This window comes from Salmo salar, chromosome 27 (genome assembly GCF_965601325.2).
Source record: "Salmo salar chromosome 27, fSalSal1, whole genome shotgun sequence".
Taxonomy (NCBI): Eukaryota; Metazoa; Chordata; class Actinopteri; order Salmoniformes; family Salmonidae; genus Salmo; species Salmo salar.
In genome coordinates, this window is record NC_138317.1 from 40,625,195 (window position 1) to 40,640,275 (window position 15,081).

General features: G+C 46.2%; 1 protein-coding gene across 1 annotated transcript in view; it reads right to left on the bottom strand.

Moving 5' to 3' along the window:
* Positions 1-2,278: 2,278 nt before the first annotated feature.
* Positions 2,279-15,081, bottom strand: part of LOC106593811 (uncharacterized) — a 30,699-nt gene continuing 17,896 nt past the window's right edge. The window contains exons 5-6 of the mRNA XM_045709617.2: positions 4,695-4,861; positions 2,279-3,251 (exon numbers count right to left, since the gene is read on the bottom strand). Coding sequence (XP_045565573.1) covers positions 3,081-3,251; positions 4,695-4,861 — 338 coding nt within the window. The 3' untranslated portion in view covers positions 2,279-3,080. The remainder of the gene's footprint in view (positions 3,252-4,694; positions 4,862-15,081) is intronic.

The following is a 15,081-nucleotide window of genomic DNA, read 5'->3' on the forward strand; positions in this document are numbered from 1 at the left end:
GTCCAATAAGAAATTGACATTTTTGTTTTGTTTCAAAACGTTTTGCTATAGTGTGCCCTAATGAACACAACCCTGCTTCCCCACACACACAGATATCATCCCCAAAACATTGGTGTCCTGATTACATGTTAAACATTCACTACTAATGCCGCGTTTACTTTTAGTTGGAACTAGGAAAATCTGACATTTCCGACTTGCTAACTGGTTGTAGTTATACACGTGCCGTATTCAACCAGTTAGCAAGTCGGACATTTCAGAGTTTCCTAGTTTCGTCTCGCACGTGAATGCGACATTAGTACCATCAAGCTACATCGGAAGCCCCACCTATACTGAACTAAAATATTAACACAACATGTAAAGTGTTGGTCCCATGTTTCATGAGCTGAAATAAAAGATCACAGAAAAGTACCATACACACAACAAGCTGATTTCTCTCATATTTTCTACACAAATTTGTTTACATCCCTGTTAGTGAGCCTATCTACTATGCCAAGATAATCCATCCACCTGACAGGTGTGGCATATCAACAAGCTGATTAAATGGCATGATCATTACACAGGTGCACCTTGCGCTGGGGACAATAAAAGCCAATTCTAAAATGTGCAGTTTTGCCACACAACACAATGCCACAGATGTCTAAAGTTTTGAGGGGGCGTGCAATTGGCATGCTGACTTCAGGAATGTCCACCAGAGCTGTTGCCAGAGAATTGAATGGAATATCTCTACCATAAGCAGCTTCCAATATCGTTTTAGAGAATTTGGCAGTACGTCCAACCGCAGACCAAATGTAACCACGCCAGCCCAGGATCTCCACATCCGGCTTCTTCCCTTGCGGGATCGTCTGAGGCCAGCCACCCGGACAGCTGATGAAACTGAGTATTTCTCTCTGTAATAAAGCCCTTTTGTGGGGGAAAATGTATTCTGATTGGTTGGGCCTGGCTCCCAAGTCGATGGGTCTATGCCCACCCATGGCCCGCACCCCTGCCAGTCACGTGAAATCCATAGATTTGAGCCTAATTAATTTATTTCAATTGACTGATTTCCTCATATGAACTTTTAACTCAGTAAAAATGTTGAATTTTGGTGCATGTTGTGTTTATATTTTTGATCAGTATAGTTCTACAATTTATCTTCTTAAAATCAGATTTTTAAACCCCAAACATTAATCCCGGGTTTACGTTGGTTACATTTTAAATGTAATCCGTTACTATAGTTACCTGTACAAAATTGTAATCAGTAACGTAACTTTTGGATTACCCAAACTCAGTAACCGTAATGATTACTTTCAGTTATGCTAGCAGCTCCCCATAGACTTCCATTCATTGCGCTGATGCTAGTTAGCGTTAGCTCGCGAAACTACCTCAAAACTTCCTTCATATTGGACACAGAGATATATAGTTTATTTCCTTAGCGTTACTCAGCAACCTCACAGTGTTTAGATAGATAGCACTGAGATCCATCTATAATGACCAACGACTACGTGAATTTATTCCTCTTTAAAATAGTTCTGACAAACCACATTCAAAACTAAGTACAAAGAAATTATACACTTGAAAGAAATTATTATATTCTTTGTTTATCTGTTGGATTCTCTTCAGATTACTGTTTAAAAATATGTACAATGGAGCATTTAGTGAATAGGTTTCTCTTTTGGTTTTCATACGCTGTTTAGTACACTGCAGTCACGTAAGAACAGCATCAAACCAACACTGATTTTGTTTGCCAGAAGCCTGATGGGACATCCCCTACTTGTGTTATTGTAATGTAAGATGGCTTACTTGGAAACAATACCATTTTTGAATTATCTAGCGACAAATGATCTGTTTTGATATGTTAATAAAACCATCTATCTGATCTGAGGGATTATAAGGTGACATCTTTGAAAGGAATCACTTTTTCAAAAAGAGTTCCTGGAGGCAATCTAGGTTACTTCCTTGTACGGCCCTCCTCCCCCCTCCTCCCCCCTCCTCCACCCTCCCCCCCCCCCTCCTCCACCCTCCTCCACCCTCCTCCCCCCTCCTTCCCCCTCCTCCACCCTCCTCCACCCTCCTCCCCCCCTCCTCCACCCTCCTCCACCCTCCTCCCCCCTCCTCCACCCTCCTCCACCCTCCTCCACCCGTGTGAACTGTTTTGGGTTTCACAAAATGCGTTGTCCTTTTTAACTAGTGCGGCATCTTGCTCTACTTGTTTTTCCTTTGTCCACGCTGGCGGAATTCCATACGTGCTCATTGGACCGTGGGTGACCTATCGGCTTCTTAGCTGCTCTGCTACGAATGATGCCAACAAAAAGAGGATGTTTAATGATAACAGACAATGATATCGGCAGTTTCGCACTCGTTAAGTCGTGGAAAAAATAGGTCCCTGTCTCGTAACCTCTGTTGATCGATTGGCAAGCTCCTTCAATCCAAACCCCATGGCATTCCCAGCTGTCATTTCCCCAAGCTACTTCACACCCGAAGCAGAACAGAACCTAACAGAACGCCCTGGGTCATGTTCATTAGGCACTGAAACAGAAAGGGACTACCTGGACTTGTCCAATAAGGAACTCTCATTTTCGTTTTGCTTTGAAAAACATTGAAAAAGTTTTTCTGTTCCATGCCCAAATGAACACAACCCTGCTCATTAACGTGAATGACTAAACCCCAAACCCTCTTTAACTCAACATTATGTAACTGCATCTCCTGCAACAGTCCTACCCTATATCCACAACAGATAGGTCTCAGTTTTCCACCCTTTCCCAGTAAGCACTTACACACCCATCATAGATTCAAAAGCACTGGATTGGAGTTTCCTTTCCACCATTGTTAAATCCATGTAAGATAGTGTGCAAGTGTACACTTTAGGAGAAGGGTGGAGAGTGGAGAATAGGGACAAAGCCTTAGGTCCCCATTCAATTCGTATTGCAGAAAATTCAACGCTACAGCGTGATTGAAATGTAAAAGTCATTTCAGATTGAGCCATCATATACAGCGTTTAACGTGAACGTAGTCTCCCCGAACGCTGGCACATTGCCTATACATTTCAATCGAGGCTATAGTGCTGAACTTCCACGATACGGATTGAATGGAGCCGTTAGTCTCTAGTCAGCCTGGCCCAGCAGGGTGAGGTAGATGGTGGACTGGAGGAAGCGAGGGTAGCAGTCTGTATCCAGGAGGGAGTAGATGCGTTTCTGGGCGTGGGATAGGGAGGTGTGTGATGGGGCCTGTAGGAGCTGTGTGGTTAGATCTCTGGTCTTACTGTCCAAGTTCACCTGAAAGGGAGAGAGAGAGAGAGAGAGAGAGAGAGGGAGAGAGAGAGAGGCAGAGTGGGAAAGGGAGGGAGGGAGAGAGAGAGGCAGAGTGGGAAAGGGAGAGAGGGAGAGAGAGGCAGAGTGGGAAAGGGAGGGAGAGAGAGAGAGAGGCAGAGTGGGAAAGGGAGGGAGGGAGAGAGGTAGAGTGGGAAAGCGAGAGGGGGAGAGAGAGAGGCAGAGTGGGAAAGGGAGAGAGGGAGAGAGAGAGGCAGAGTGGGAAAGGGAGGGAGAGAGAGAGAGAGGCAGAGTGGGAAAGGGAGGGAGGGAGAGAGGTAGAGTGGGAAAGGGAGAGGGGGAGAGAGAGAGGCAGAGTGGGAAAGGGAGAGAGGGAGAGAGAGAGGCAGAGTGGGAAAGGGAGAGAGGGAGAGAGAGAGGCAGAGTGGGAAAGGGAGAGAGGGAGAGAGAGAGGCAGAGTGGGAAAGGGAGGGAGGGAGAGAGGTAGAGTGGGAAAGGGAGAGGGGGAGAGAGAGAGGCAGAGTGGGAAAGGGAGAGGGGGAGAGAGAGAGGCAGAGTGGGAAAGGGAGAGAGGGAGAGAGAGAGGCAGAGTGGGAAAGGGAGAGAGGGAGAGAGAGAGGCAGAGTGGGAAAGGGAGGGAGGGAGAGAGAGGCATAGTGGGAAAGGGAGAGAGAGAGAGAGAGGCAGAGTGGGAAAGGGAGAGAGAGAGAGAGAGAGAGAGAGAGAGGGGAGAAAGAAGCAAGAGCGGGAGAGGTATGGAGAGACGGAGGATGAGAGAGAGAGGGGCAGCGAGAGAGAAAGGCAGTGGGAAAGAGAGGGAGATGGAGGCAGAGAGAGAGAGGGGAGAGAGTGAAAGAGGGAGAGGATGGGGATGGAGGGGAGAGAAAGAGGGAGAGGACGGGGCATGGAGGGAGAGAGAGAGAAAGAGGGAGAGGACAGGGCATGGAGGGAGAGAGAGGGGAGAGAGTGAAAGAGGGAGAGGACGGGGGATGGAGGGGAGAGAGAGAGGGGAGAGAGTGAAAGAGGGAAAGGACAGGGGATGGAGGGGAGAGAGAGAGAAAGAGGGAGAGGATGGGGCATGGAGGGAGAGAGAGAGAGATAGAGGGAGAGGACGCGGCATGGAGGGAGAGAGAGAGGGGAGAGAGTGAAAGAGGGAGAGGACGGGGCATGGAGGGGGAGAGAGAGGGGAGAGAGTGAACGAGGGAGAGGACAGGGGATGGGTGAATTAACTGGTTTAACAAACACACCACCGTGCAGAAGGAAGAAGATTACAGACTGGTAGATGGAGAAAAGAAAGAGAAGCCCATTTACAGATAAACTGATAGAAAGACCGGCTAGCCCACAGATGGACAGATAGACCGATAGAAAGACCGGCTAGCCCACAGATGAACAGATAGACCGATAGAAAGGCCGGCCAGGCAGGTTAAAGTATAGACACATTCTATATACCTCTCGTGGCGCTCCCGCATCAATATAGGTGGCAGTGATCGCCTTGGCCCGTTTGTGCAGGCTGAAGTTGTTGGACGAGTTTCTGTACTGCTCACAGGCCAGATAGAACTGCAGATTCTCCTCACTAAACTCTGAGCGAAGGAATGCTCCAAACACAGACACACCCGCTGGAGAGAGGGAGGGGAAGGGGGAGGGGGGGAGAGGGAGGAGTATTAGGGTTTATGGAAGTACATTTAGGACATCACTAGAGGGGAAGACGAGGAAGGGGTGACAGATGGGATGTTCACACACACCATTGGCCAATACATTGACATGCAAACACACATTTTTCCCTAACTCTAACCTGCAAAAACCTTAACCCCAAAACCCAAAACCTAACCCTTAAGCTTAAAATAGCATTTGAACAAATTCAGGACCTGAAAAAAATCATGACATTTCAAAAAAGTTATTACACACACACAGAAATATACACAGACTGTAAAGTACTAATCAATCATATAATATTTTCCCCCAGTATATTTTCATTCTTGCTATCTTTAATCAGTCACACATTCTCTCTCTCTCTCTCTCTCTCTCTCTCTCGACAGTGGGTTGCAACATGTTTTTGTGCAGACTGAGTGGGGGTGGGGAAAGGAAGGAGTACAGAAGATTGCTGACACAGTGGTTACAACATGTCATTGTTCACACACCGTGACTGGGATAGACAGGGCAACACAGTAACACGTACGCACACACATACGGGTTTGTTTACCTATCCTTGTGGGGACCAAATAATTGATTCCCATTCAAAAATCGTAACACCAACCGTAACCCTTAACCTAGCCGCATCGCGAACCAGAAAAACGGGAAGCCTGGGGAAGTTCCATGGCAGAAATTAGGTAAAGAGGGGTCAGCACCAGATGTAAATCAGTGACAACTCGCAACACGTCAAACAATCAAATGCTTTGCTTGGGCGGCGCTCTGGAAGGCGCTCACCAGTTTAGTGCCGTAGGAGCAACAGTCTACAATGCTGGCCATATCAATATTTTCTATTCTAGACGTAAGTGATATTTGGCTGTAAAGGCTAGCATGAGGGACAAGTAGCTAGCCAGCCACATTGAGTTATTTTTGTCGTTGTTGAAAAGTCAGCTAACCTTGTAAGTTACCTACAGTAGGTATAACTAACTAGCTACTAGCTAGCTACTATTAGAAAGCAAAAAATTTATAAAAACAGCATATTATTGACCTGAAAGGTTTCCTGTGTTAGCCCAGTCGCTAGCTTATGCAGGGTCAGTGATACATAGACAGTTCCTGGTTGCTATGGGAGCTGCAATCACTTTGCTAGCAACATCGCTAAAATGAATTAAATAAAATGTACCTCATAGAATGTTTCCTGTGATGCTAAATCTCCTGTAGCCTAATTGTCATCTCCTTATTTTCTTACAAGGGTTGGATTTGCACAAAATTTGATGTCAGCACTTAAAAGGCATGTACAAAATCTGGTATATTCTTTACTTTATATACATTGTCTACTGGTATCATTTTAAATTCAGAACGTATAGGTCAACATGTAAACAATGTGTAAGTTTAGCTATTCTCTGATGACAGATGCCCACAAGGCCAGTAATGCCATCATTATGTAGTCCTATGGCTGCATTGGCGACACATGCCATATGATAAGCTGCAAAATGTATTCTCAAAGCTGATTTAGTGAAATAGAGAGAGAGTGACAAACAAATAAAACATATTAGAGATCTTACAACTAGACAAAAATGAAATGTTCATTTGAGAATACAACACAGAAACACAGACAAATTACAGACAGAACCCCTTCCCCTCTTTATTGCAGGATTGTGATATGTGATTAATCAACACTGACACTAGTTCATTTTGAATAACAGTTCAACAATTAAAACACGTTTAAACACTTCACTTAAAATAATCAAAACTTCATCACTTCAGAATGTATAACTAAGCTAAAGACCATCAAGGACATCAACCACCCGAGCCACTGTCTGTTCACCCCACTATCATCCAGAAGGCGAGGTCAGTACAGGTGCAACAAAGCTGGGACCGAGAGACTAACAAATAGCTTCTATCTCAAGGCCATCAGAGTGCTGCCTACATACAGACTTGAAATCATTGGCCACTTTAATAAATGGATCACTAGTCACTTTATTAATGACACTTTAATAATGATGTTTACATATCTTGCATTACTCATCTCATATGTACAGTTGAAGTCGGAAGTTTACATACACTTAGGTTGGAGTCATTAAAAACTAGTTTTTCAACCACTCCACACATTTCTTGTTAACAAACTATAGTTTTGGCAAGTCGGTTAGGACATCTACTTTGTGCATGACACAAGTAATTTTTCCAACAATTGTTTACAGACAGATTATTTAACTTATAATTCACTATCACAATTCCAGTGGGTCAGAAGTTTACAAACACTAAGTTGAATGTGCCTTTAAATGGCTTGGAAAATTCCAGAAAGGGATGTCATGGCTTTAGAAGCTTCTGATAGGCTAATTAACATCATTTGAGTCAATTGGCGGTGTACCTGTGGATGTATTTCAAGGCCTACCTTCAAACTCAGTGCCTCTTTGCTTGACATCATAGGAAAATCAAAAGAAATCAGCCAAGTCCTCAGAAAAGATATTGTAGACCTCCACAAGTCTGGTTCAACCTTGGGAACAATTTCCAAACGCCTGAAGGTGCCACGCTCATCTGTATTAACAACCGCTCAGGAAGGAGACGCGTTCTGTCTCCTAGAGATGAACGTACTTTGGTGCGAAAAGTGCAAATCAATCCCAGAACAACAGCAAAGGACCTTGTGAAGATGCTGGAGGAAACAGGTACAAAAGTATCCATATCCACAGTAAAACGAGTCCTATATCGACATAACCTGAAAGGCCGCTCAGCAAGGAAGAAGCCACTGCTCCAAAACCGCCATAAGAAAGCCAGACTACAGTTTGCAACTGCACATGGGGACAAAAATCTTACTTTCTGGAGAAATGTCCTCTGGTCTGATGAAACAAAAATAGAACTGTTTGGCCATAATGACCATCGTTATGTTTGGAGGAAAAAGGGGAGGCTTGCAAGCCGAAGAACACCATCCCAACCGTGAAGCACGGGGTGGCAGCATCATGTTGTGGGGGTGCTTTGCTGCAGGAGGGATTGGTGCACTTCACAAAATAGATGGCATCATGAGGTAGGAAAATTATGTGGATATATTGAAGCAACACCTCAAGACATCAATCAGGAAGTTAAAGCTTGGTCACATATGGGTCTTCCAAATGGACAATGACCCCAAGCATACTTCCAAAGTTGTGGCAAAATGGATTAAGTACAACAAAGTCAAGGTACTGGAGTGGCCATCACAAAGCCCTGACCTCAATCCCATAGAAAATGTGTGGGCAGAACTGAAAAAGCGTGTGCAAACAAGGAGGCCTACAAACCTGACTCAGTTACACCAGCTCTGTCAGAAGGAATGGGCCAAAATTCACCCAACTTATTGTGGGAAGCTTGTGGAAGGCTACATGAAACGTTTGACCCAAGTTAAACAATTTAAAGGCAATGATACCAAATACTAATTGAGTGTATGTAAACTTCTGACCCACTGGGAATGTGAAGAAAGAAATAAAAGCTGAAATAAATCAATCATTCTACTATTATTCTGACATTTCACATTCTTCAAATAAAAAGTGGTGATCCTAACTGACCTAAGACAGGGAATTTTTACTGGGATTAAATGTCAGGAATTGTGAAAAACTGAGTTTAAATGTATTTGGCTAAGGTGTATGTAAACCTCCGACTTCAACTTTATATGACATTTAATCCCTGGTAGTAGATAGAAGTAGATGAAAGCATTCCAAGAAAGCTTTTAATTTCTATAACAGTAGACTGATGATAGTATTTATGTGTATGTATTTATGAGGCTACCATTTAGACTGTTTTTGTACTCTGCCTGATTGCGATTGTGTGAGCCACATGCCTATAAAGACATTTCCATTCCACAAGAATGGACAATACAGTTTATAATCTGAAAGGAACATTGGCTGCATTTATACTTGTCTTTTGACCAAACAGATAAGCTCCTTTGCCAATAATTGGCCAAAAGATCAGAAATGGGCTGCCTGTCTAAACCCAGCCATCGAGATGTAGGAATATAGCCTATATGTCTACAGGCTCCATATAAAGTGCATTCGGAAAGTATTCAGACCCCTTGACTTTTTCCACATTTTGTTATTTTACAGCCTTATTCTGAAATTGATCTTCATCAATATACACACAATACCCCACAATGACAAAGAGAAAACATGTTTTTAGAAATGTTGGCAAATGTATTATTATATAAAAAAATGAAATATCACATTTACATAAGTATTTTATACCTTTTACTTAGTACTTTGTTGAAGCACCTTTGGCAGCGATTACACCCTCAAGTCTTCTTGGGTATGAAGCTACAAGCTTGGCACACCTGTATTTGGGGAGTTTCTCCCATTCTTCTCTGCAGATCCTCTCAAGCTCTGTCAGGTTGGATGGGGAGCGTTGCTGCACAGCTATTTTCAGGTCTCTCCAGAGATATTCGATCAGGTTGAAGTCCAGGCTCAGGCTGGTCCACAAGGACATTCAGAGACTTGTTCCGAAGCCACGCCTGCATTGTCTTGGCTGTGTGCTTAGGGTTGTTGTCCTGTTGGAAGGTCAACCTTCACACCAGTCTGAGTTCCTGAGCGCTCTGGAGCAGGTTTTCATCAAGGATCTCTCTGTACTTTGCTCAGTTCATCTTTCCCTCGATCCAGACTAGTCTCCCACTCCCTGCCGCTGAGAAACATCCCCACAGCATGATGCTGCCATCACCATGCTTCACCGTAGGGTTGGTGCCAGGTTTCCTCCAGACGTGACGCTTGGCATTCAGGCCAAATAGTTCAATCTTGGTTTCATCAGACCAGAGAATCGTGTTTCTCATGGTCTGAGAGTCCTTTAGGTGCCTTTTGGCAAACTCCAAGTGGGCTGTCATGTGCCTTTTACTGAGAAGTGGCGTCCACTCTACCATAAAGGCCTGATTGGTGGAGTGCTGCAGAGATGGTTGTCCTTCTGGAAGGTTCTCCCATCTCCACAGAGGAACTCTGGAGCTCTGTCAGAGTGACCATCGGGTTTTTGGTCACGTCACTGATCAAGGCCCTTCTCCCCCGATTGCTCAGTTTGGCCAGGCGGCCAGCTCTAGGAAAATTCTTGGTGGTTCCAAACTTCTTCCATTTAAGAATTTGATGGAGGCCAGTGTGGTTGGGGATCTTCAATGCTGCAGACATTTTTTGGTACCCTTCTCCAGATCTGTGCCTCGACCCAATCCCGTCTCGGAGCTCTATGGACAACTTATTCGACCTCATGACTTGGCTTTTGCTCTGAGAGAGGTGTGTGCATTTGCAAATCATGTTCAATCAATTGAATTTACCACAGGTGGACTCCAATCAAGTTGTAGAAACATCTCAAAGATGATCAATGGAAAGAGGATGCACCTGAGCTCAATTTCGAGTCTCATAGCAAAGGGTCTAAATACCTATGTAAATAAGGTATCTGTTTTTATTTTTAATTCATTTGGTAAAATTTCTAAAAACCTGTTTACACTTTTTTTTATTATGGGGTATTGTGTGTAGATTAATGAGGATTTTAAAAACATTTTCATCGATTTTAGAATAAGGCTGTAACGTAACAAAAGGTGGAACAAGTCAAGGGGTCTGAATGCTTTCCCAATGCACTGTTAGCATTAATGGTTCTCTAATGTTCCACATTCCAATAGGACTACACTAAAGTATGGTGTGTGTGTGTGGGTGGGGGCACATGTAGCCATGACAACCTAGGGTTTATCTTTAACTGACAACAATTTCCCTAGAAGAGCAAGCAAACTAGACAGTTTCCTTTTCAAAGCTTTCCTGGAATGTAACTATCAAAGGAAGGTTACTGAAAACACCCTCCCTTAGTTATTTTGATCCCGTACGACAGGGGTAGGTAACCCTGTTCCTGGAGTGCCGCAGGTACCGCATGTACTAACTAAGCTCCCACACCTGAACAACTGATCTAATTGATCAGTTCAGTGATTGACTAAATTCAACACACCTGGTCTTCCAGGTCAGATAAATCAAAAACATGAAGTGCCTGTGGCACTCCAGGACCAGGGTTGCCTAAACCTGTTTTACAAGATAACGACAGTAAACTGTCACAACAGCGGTGTGGTGGGATGGAATAATACGGGTGTTAGTAACAGGACAGGAGAAATTCTATGTCACGCCCTGACCTTAGAGTTCCTTTTTATGTCTCTATTTTGGTTTGGTCAGGGCGTGAGTTGGGGTGGGCATTCTATGTTCCCATCTATGTTTTGTATTTCTGTGTTTTGGCCTGGTATGGCTCTCAATCAGGGACAGCTGTACATCGTTGTCGCTGATTGGGAGCCATAGCCCTTTTTCCACCTGTCTGTGTGGGAAGTTGTTTTTGCATTGCTGTGAGAAGCCTGCGAAACTGTTCGTTCGTTGTGTTGCTTCTTGTTTTGTTTTTTGCTGGTTGACCGTTTATATTAAAATATGATGAACCCAACCCACACTGCGCCTTGGTCTCATTCCAACAATGGACGTTACAGAACTTCCCACCACAAGCGGACCAAGCAGCGTGGAAAAGAGGACTGGACATGGGAAGACATCCTGGACGGCAAGGGATCCTACACTTGGGAAGAGATAATGGCCGGAAGGGATCGCCTCCCATGGGAACAGGTGGAGGCACTCAGAAGAGCGGAGGCAGCAGGAGAAAAGGACCAACGGCAACGGTATGAGGGAACACGGCTGGCAAGGAAGTTGTGGGGGGGGCACACGGGGAGTGTGGCAGAGTCAGGTTGGAGACCTGAGCCAGCTCCCCGTTCTTATTGTGGCGTTGTACTGGTCAGACACGTGTTATGCGGTGGAGTGCACGGTGTCTCCAGTGCGCGGTCACAGCCCGGGACGTTACATCCCAGCTCCCCGCATCTGCCGGGCTAGGGAGAGGATCCAACCAGGAAGGAGTATGCCTGCGCAGCACATCCGGCCACCAGTGCGTCTCCTAGGCCCAGGCTACCCTGCGCCTGCTCTACGCACGGCAGCCATCAGTCCTCAGCACAGCCCAGTTCACTCTGTGCCAGCACTCCGCCCGTGCAGGGCTACAGTTACAACCCAGCCAGGATGGGTTGTGCAGGCTGTGCGCTCCAGACCTCCAGTAGGTCTTCGAGATCCGGTCTATCCTGTGCCTGCTCCCAGAGCCAGGCCTCCTGCATGTCTCCCCAGTCTGGTGAGTCCTGTGCCTGCTCCCAGAGCCAGGCCTCCTGCAGGGCTCCCCAGCCTGGTGAGTCCTGTGCCTGCTCCCAGAGCTAGGCCTCCTGCATGTCTCCCCAGCCTGGTGAATCCTGTGCCTGCACCCAGAGCCAGGCCTACTGCAAGTCCCGCCAGTCCGGAGCTGCCAGAGCCGCCCGCCAGTCCGGAGCCGCCAGAGCCGCCCGCCAGTCCGGAGCCGCCAGAGCTGCCCGCCAGTCCGGAGCCGCCAGAGCCGCCCGCCTGTCCGGCGCAGCCAGAGCGCCCGCCTGTCCGGCGCAGCCAGAGCCGCCCGCCTGTCTGGCGCAGCCAGAGTCGCCCTCCAGTCCGGGGCCCGCTGCGAGGGTCCCCAGTCCGGGGTCGGCGGCGAGGGACCCCGCTCTAGAGGCACCACCAAAGTGGGGTGAGCCAGAGGTGGAGCGGGGTCTGCGTCCCGCCCCTGAGCCGCCACCGCGGATAGATGCCCACCCGGACCCTCCCCTATAGGTTTAGGTTTTGCGGCCGGAGTCCGCACCTTTGGGGGGGGGGGGGGTACTGTCACGCCCTGACCTTAGAGTTCCTTTTTATGTCTCTATTTTGGTTTGGTCAGGGCGTGAGTTGGGGTGGGCATTCTATGTTCCCTATCTATGTTTTGTATTTCTGTGTTTTGGCATGGTATGGCTCTCAATCAGGGACAGCTGTACATCGTTGTCGCTGATTGGGAGCCATACTTAGGTAGCCCTTTTTCCACCTGTCTGTGTGGGAAGTTGTTTTTGCATTGCTGTGAGAAGCCTGCGAAACTGTTCGTTGTGTTGCTTCTTGTTTTGGTTTTTGCTGGTTGACCGTTTATATTGAAATATGATGAACCCAACCCACGCTGCACCTTGGTCTCATTCCAACAACGGACGTTACATTCTAGAAGGAATGAGGAAGTAAATATGACATTATTGTATCTTCCTTGGTCACGGAGTGTGTCCCCAAATGGCACCCTGTTCCCTATATAGTGCACTACTTTTAACCAGAGTCAATAGTTAAAGTGGTGCACTATATAGGGAAGAGGGTGCTATTTGGGATTCAGAAGGCACACCTATTATAAATGGTTCCAAGTTCCCACCCATGACCTTTCTCACGTAGAACAATCAATCTGAGAACTGGGACTGTGTTCATGAAGTGTCTCAGAGTAGGAGTGCTGACCTAGGATCAGTTTTGCCTTTTAGATCACAATGAATAAGATGACATGGACAAGAGGGACCTGATCCTAGATCAGGTACTTATTCTCTGAGACGCTGTATGAATCAAGTGTAAGACAGCAAAAAATGGAAGGATTCAATGATTAGTTTGTTAAATGTGACTCTTTTTTTAAAAATAGAATCCTCTGCTACTTGAGTTCCATCTCTCCCTTTCTCTCCCCACCTGTCACTAAAGGAGCGCAGTTGTTGCTCGTTCAAATAACATTTTATTGGTCACGTACACATACTTAGCAGATGTTATTGCGGGTGTAGCGAAATGCTTGTGTTCCTAGCTCCAACAGTGCAGTAGTATCTAACAATTCACAACAATACACAAATCTAAAAGTAAAATAATGGAATTAAGAAATATTAGGATGAGCAATGTCATTGACTAAATCAGTATTTTAAACATTATTAAAGTTTCTAGTGTTTCATCATTAAAGTGGCCAGTGATTCCAAGTCTATGTACATAGGACAGTAGCCTCTAAGGTGTAGGGTTGAGTAACCAGGTGGTAGCCAGTTAGTGATGGCTGTTTAACAATCTGATGACCTTTAGATAGAAGCTGATTTTCAGTCTCTCGGTCCCAGCTTTGATGCACCTGTACTGACCTCAACTTCTAGATGGTAGCGGGGTGAACAGGCCATGGCAGTTGATGTCCTTGATGATCTTTTTAGCCTTTCTGTGACATCAGGTGCTGTAGGTGTCCTGGTGGGCAGGCAGTGTGGCCCCGGTGATGCGTTGTACAGACCACACTTCCTTGTGGAGAGCCCTGCGGTTGCGAATGGTGCAGTTGCCGTACAAGGCTGTCATACAGCCCGACAGGATTACATTTACATTTTAGTCATTTAGCAGACGCTCTTATCCAGAGCGACTTACAGTAGTGAATGCATACATTTCATACATTTTTTTCTCCGTACTGGTCCCCCTGTGGGAATCGAACCCACAACCCTGGCGTTGCAAACACCATGCTCTACCAACTGAGCCACACGGGACCTGTGTGCTCTCAATTGTGCATCTGTAAAAGTTTGTGAGGGTTTTAGGGGCCAAGACCAATTTCTTTACCCTCCTGAGGCTGAAGTGGAGCTGTTGCGCCTTCTTCTCCACACTGTGTGTGGGTGGACCATTTCAGATCGTCAGTGATGTGTACGCCGAGGAACATGAAGCTTTCCACCTTCTCCACTGTGGTCCCGTCGATGTGGATAGGGGTGTGCTCCCTCTGCTGTTTCCTGAAGTCCACGATCAGATCCTTTGTTTTGTTGACTTTGAGTGAGAGGTTATTTTCCTGGCACCACTCTCACAGGGCCCTCACCTCCTCCGTGTGGGTTGTGTCATCATTGTTGGTAATCAGGCCTACTACCGTTGTGTCGTCTACAAACTTGATGATTGAGTTGGGAGGCGGCATGGCCACGCAGTCATGGGTGAACAGGGAGTACAGGAGGGGGCTGAGCAAGCGACCTTGTGGGGCCCTGTGTTGAGGATCAGCAAAGTGGAGATATTGTTTCCGACCTTCACCACCTGGGGGAAGCCCGTCAGAAAGTCCAGGACACAGTTGGACAGGGAGGGGTTGAGACTCAGGGCCCCGAACTTAATGGTGGGCTTGGAGGGTACTATGGTGTTGAATGCTGAGCTATAGTCAATGAACAGCATTCTTACATAGGTATTCCTCTTGTCCAGATGGGATAGGGCAGTGTGCAGTGTGATGGCGACTGAATCTTCTGTGGATCTATTGGGGCAGTAAGCAAATTGACTGGGTCTAGGGTGTCAGGTAAGGTAGAGGTGATATGATATTTGATCGTTACCTAGCCTCTCAAAGCACTTCATGATGACAGAAGTGAGTGTTACAGGGCGATAGTCATTTAGTT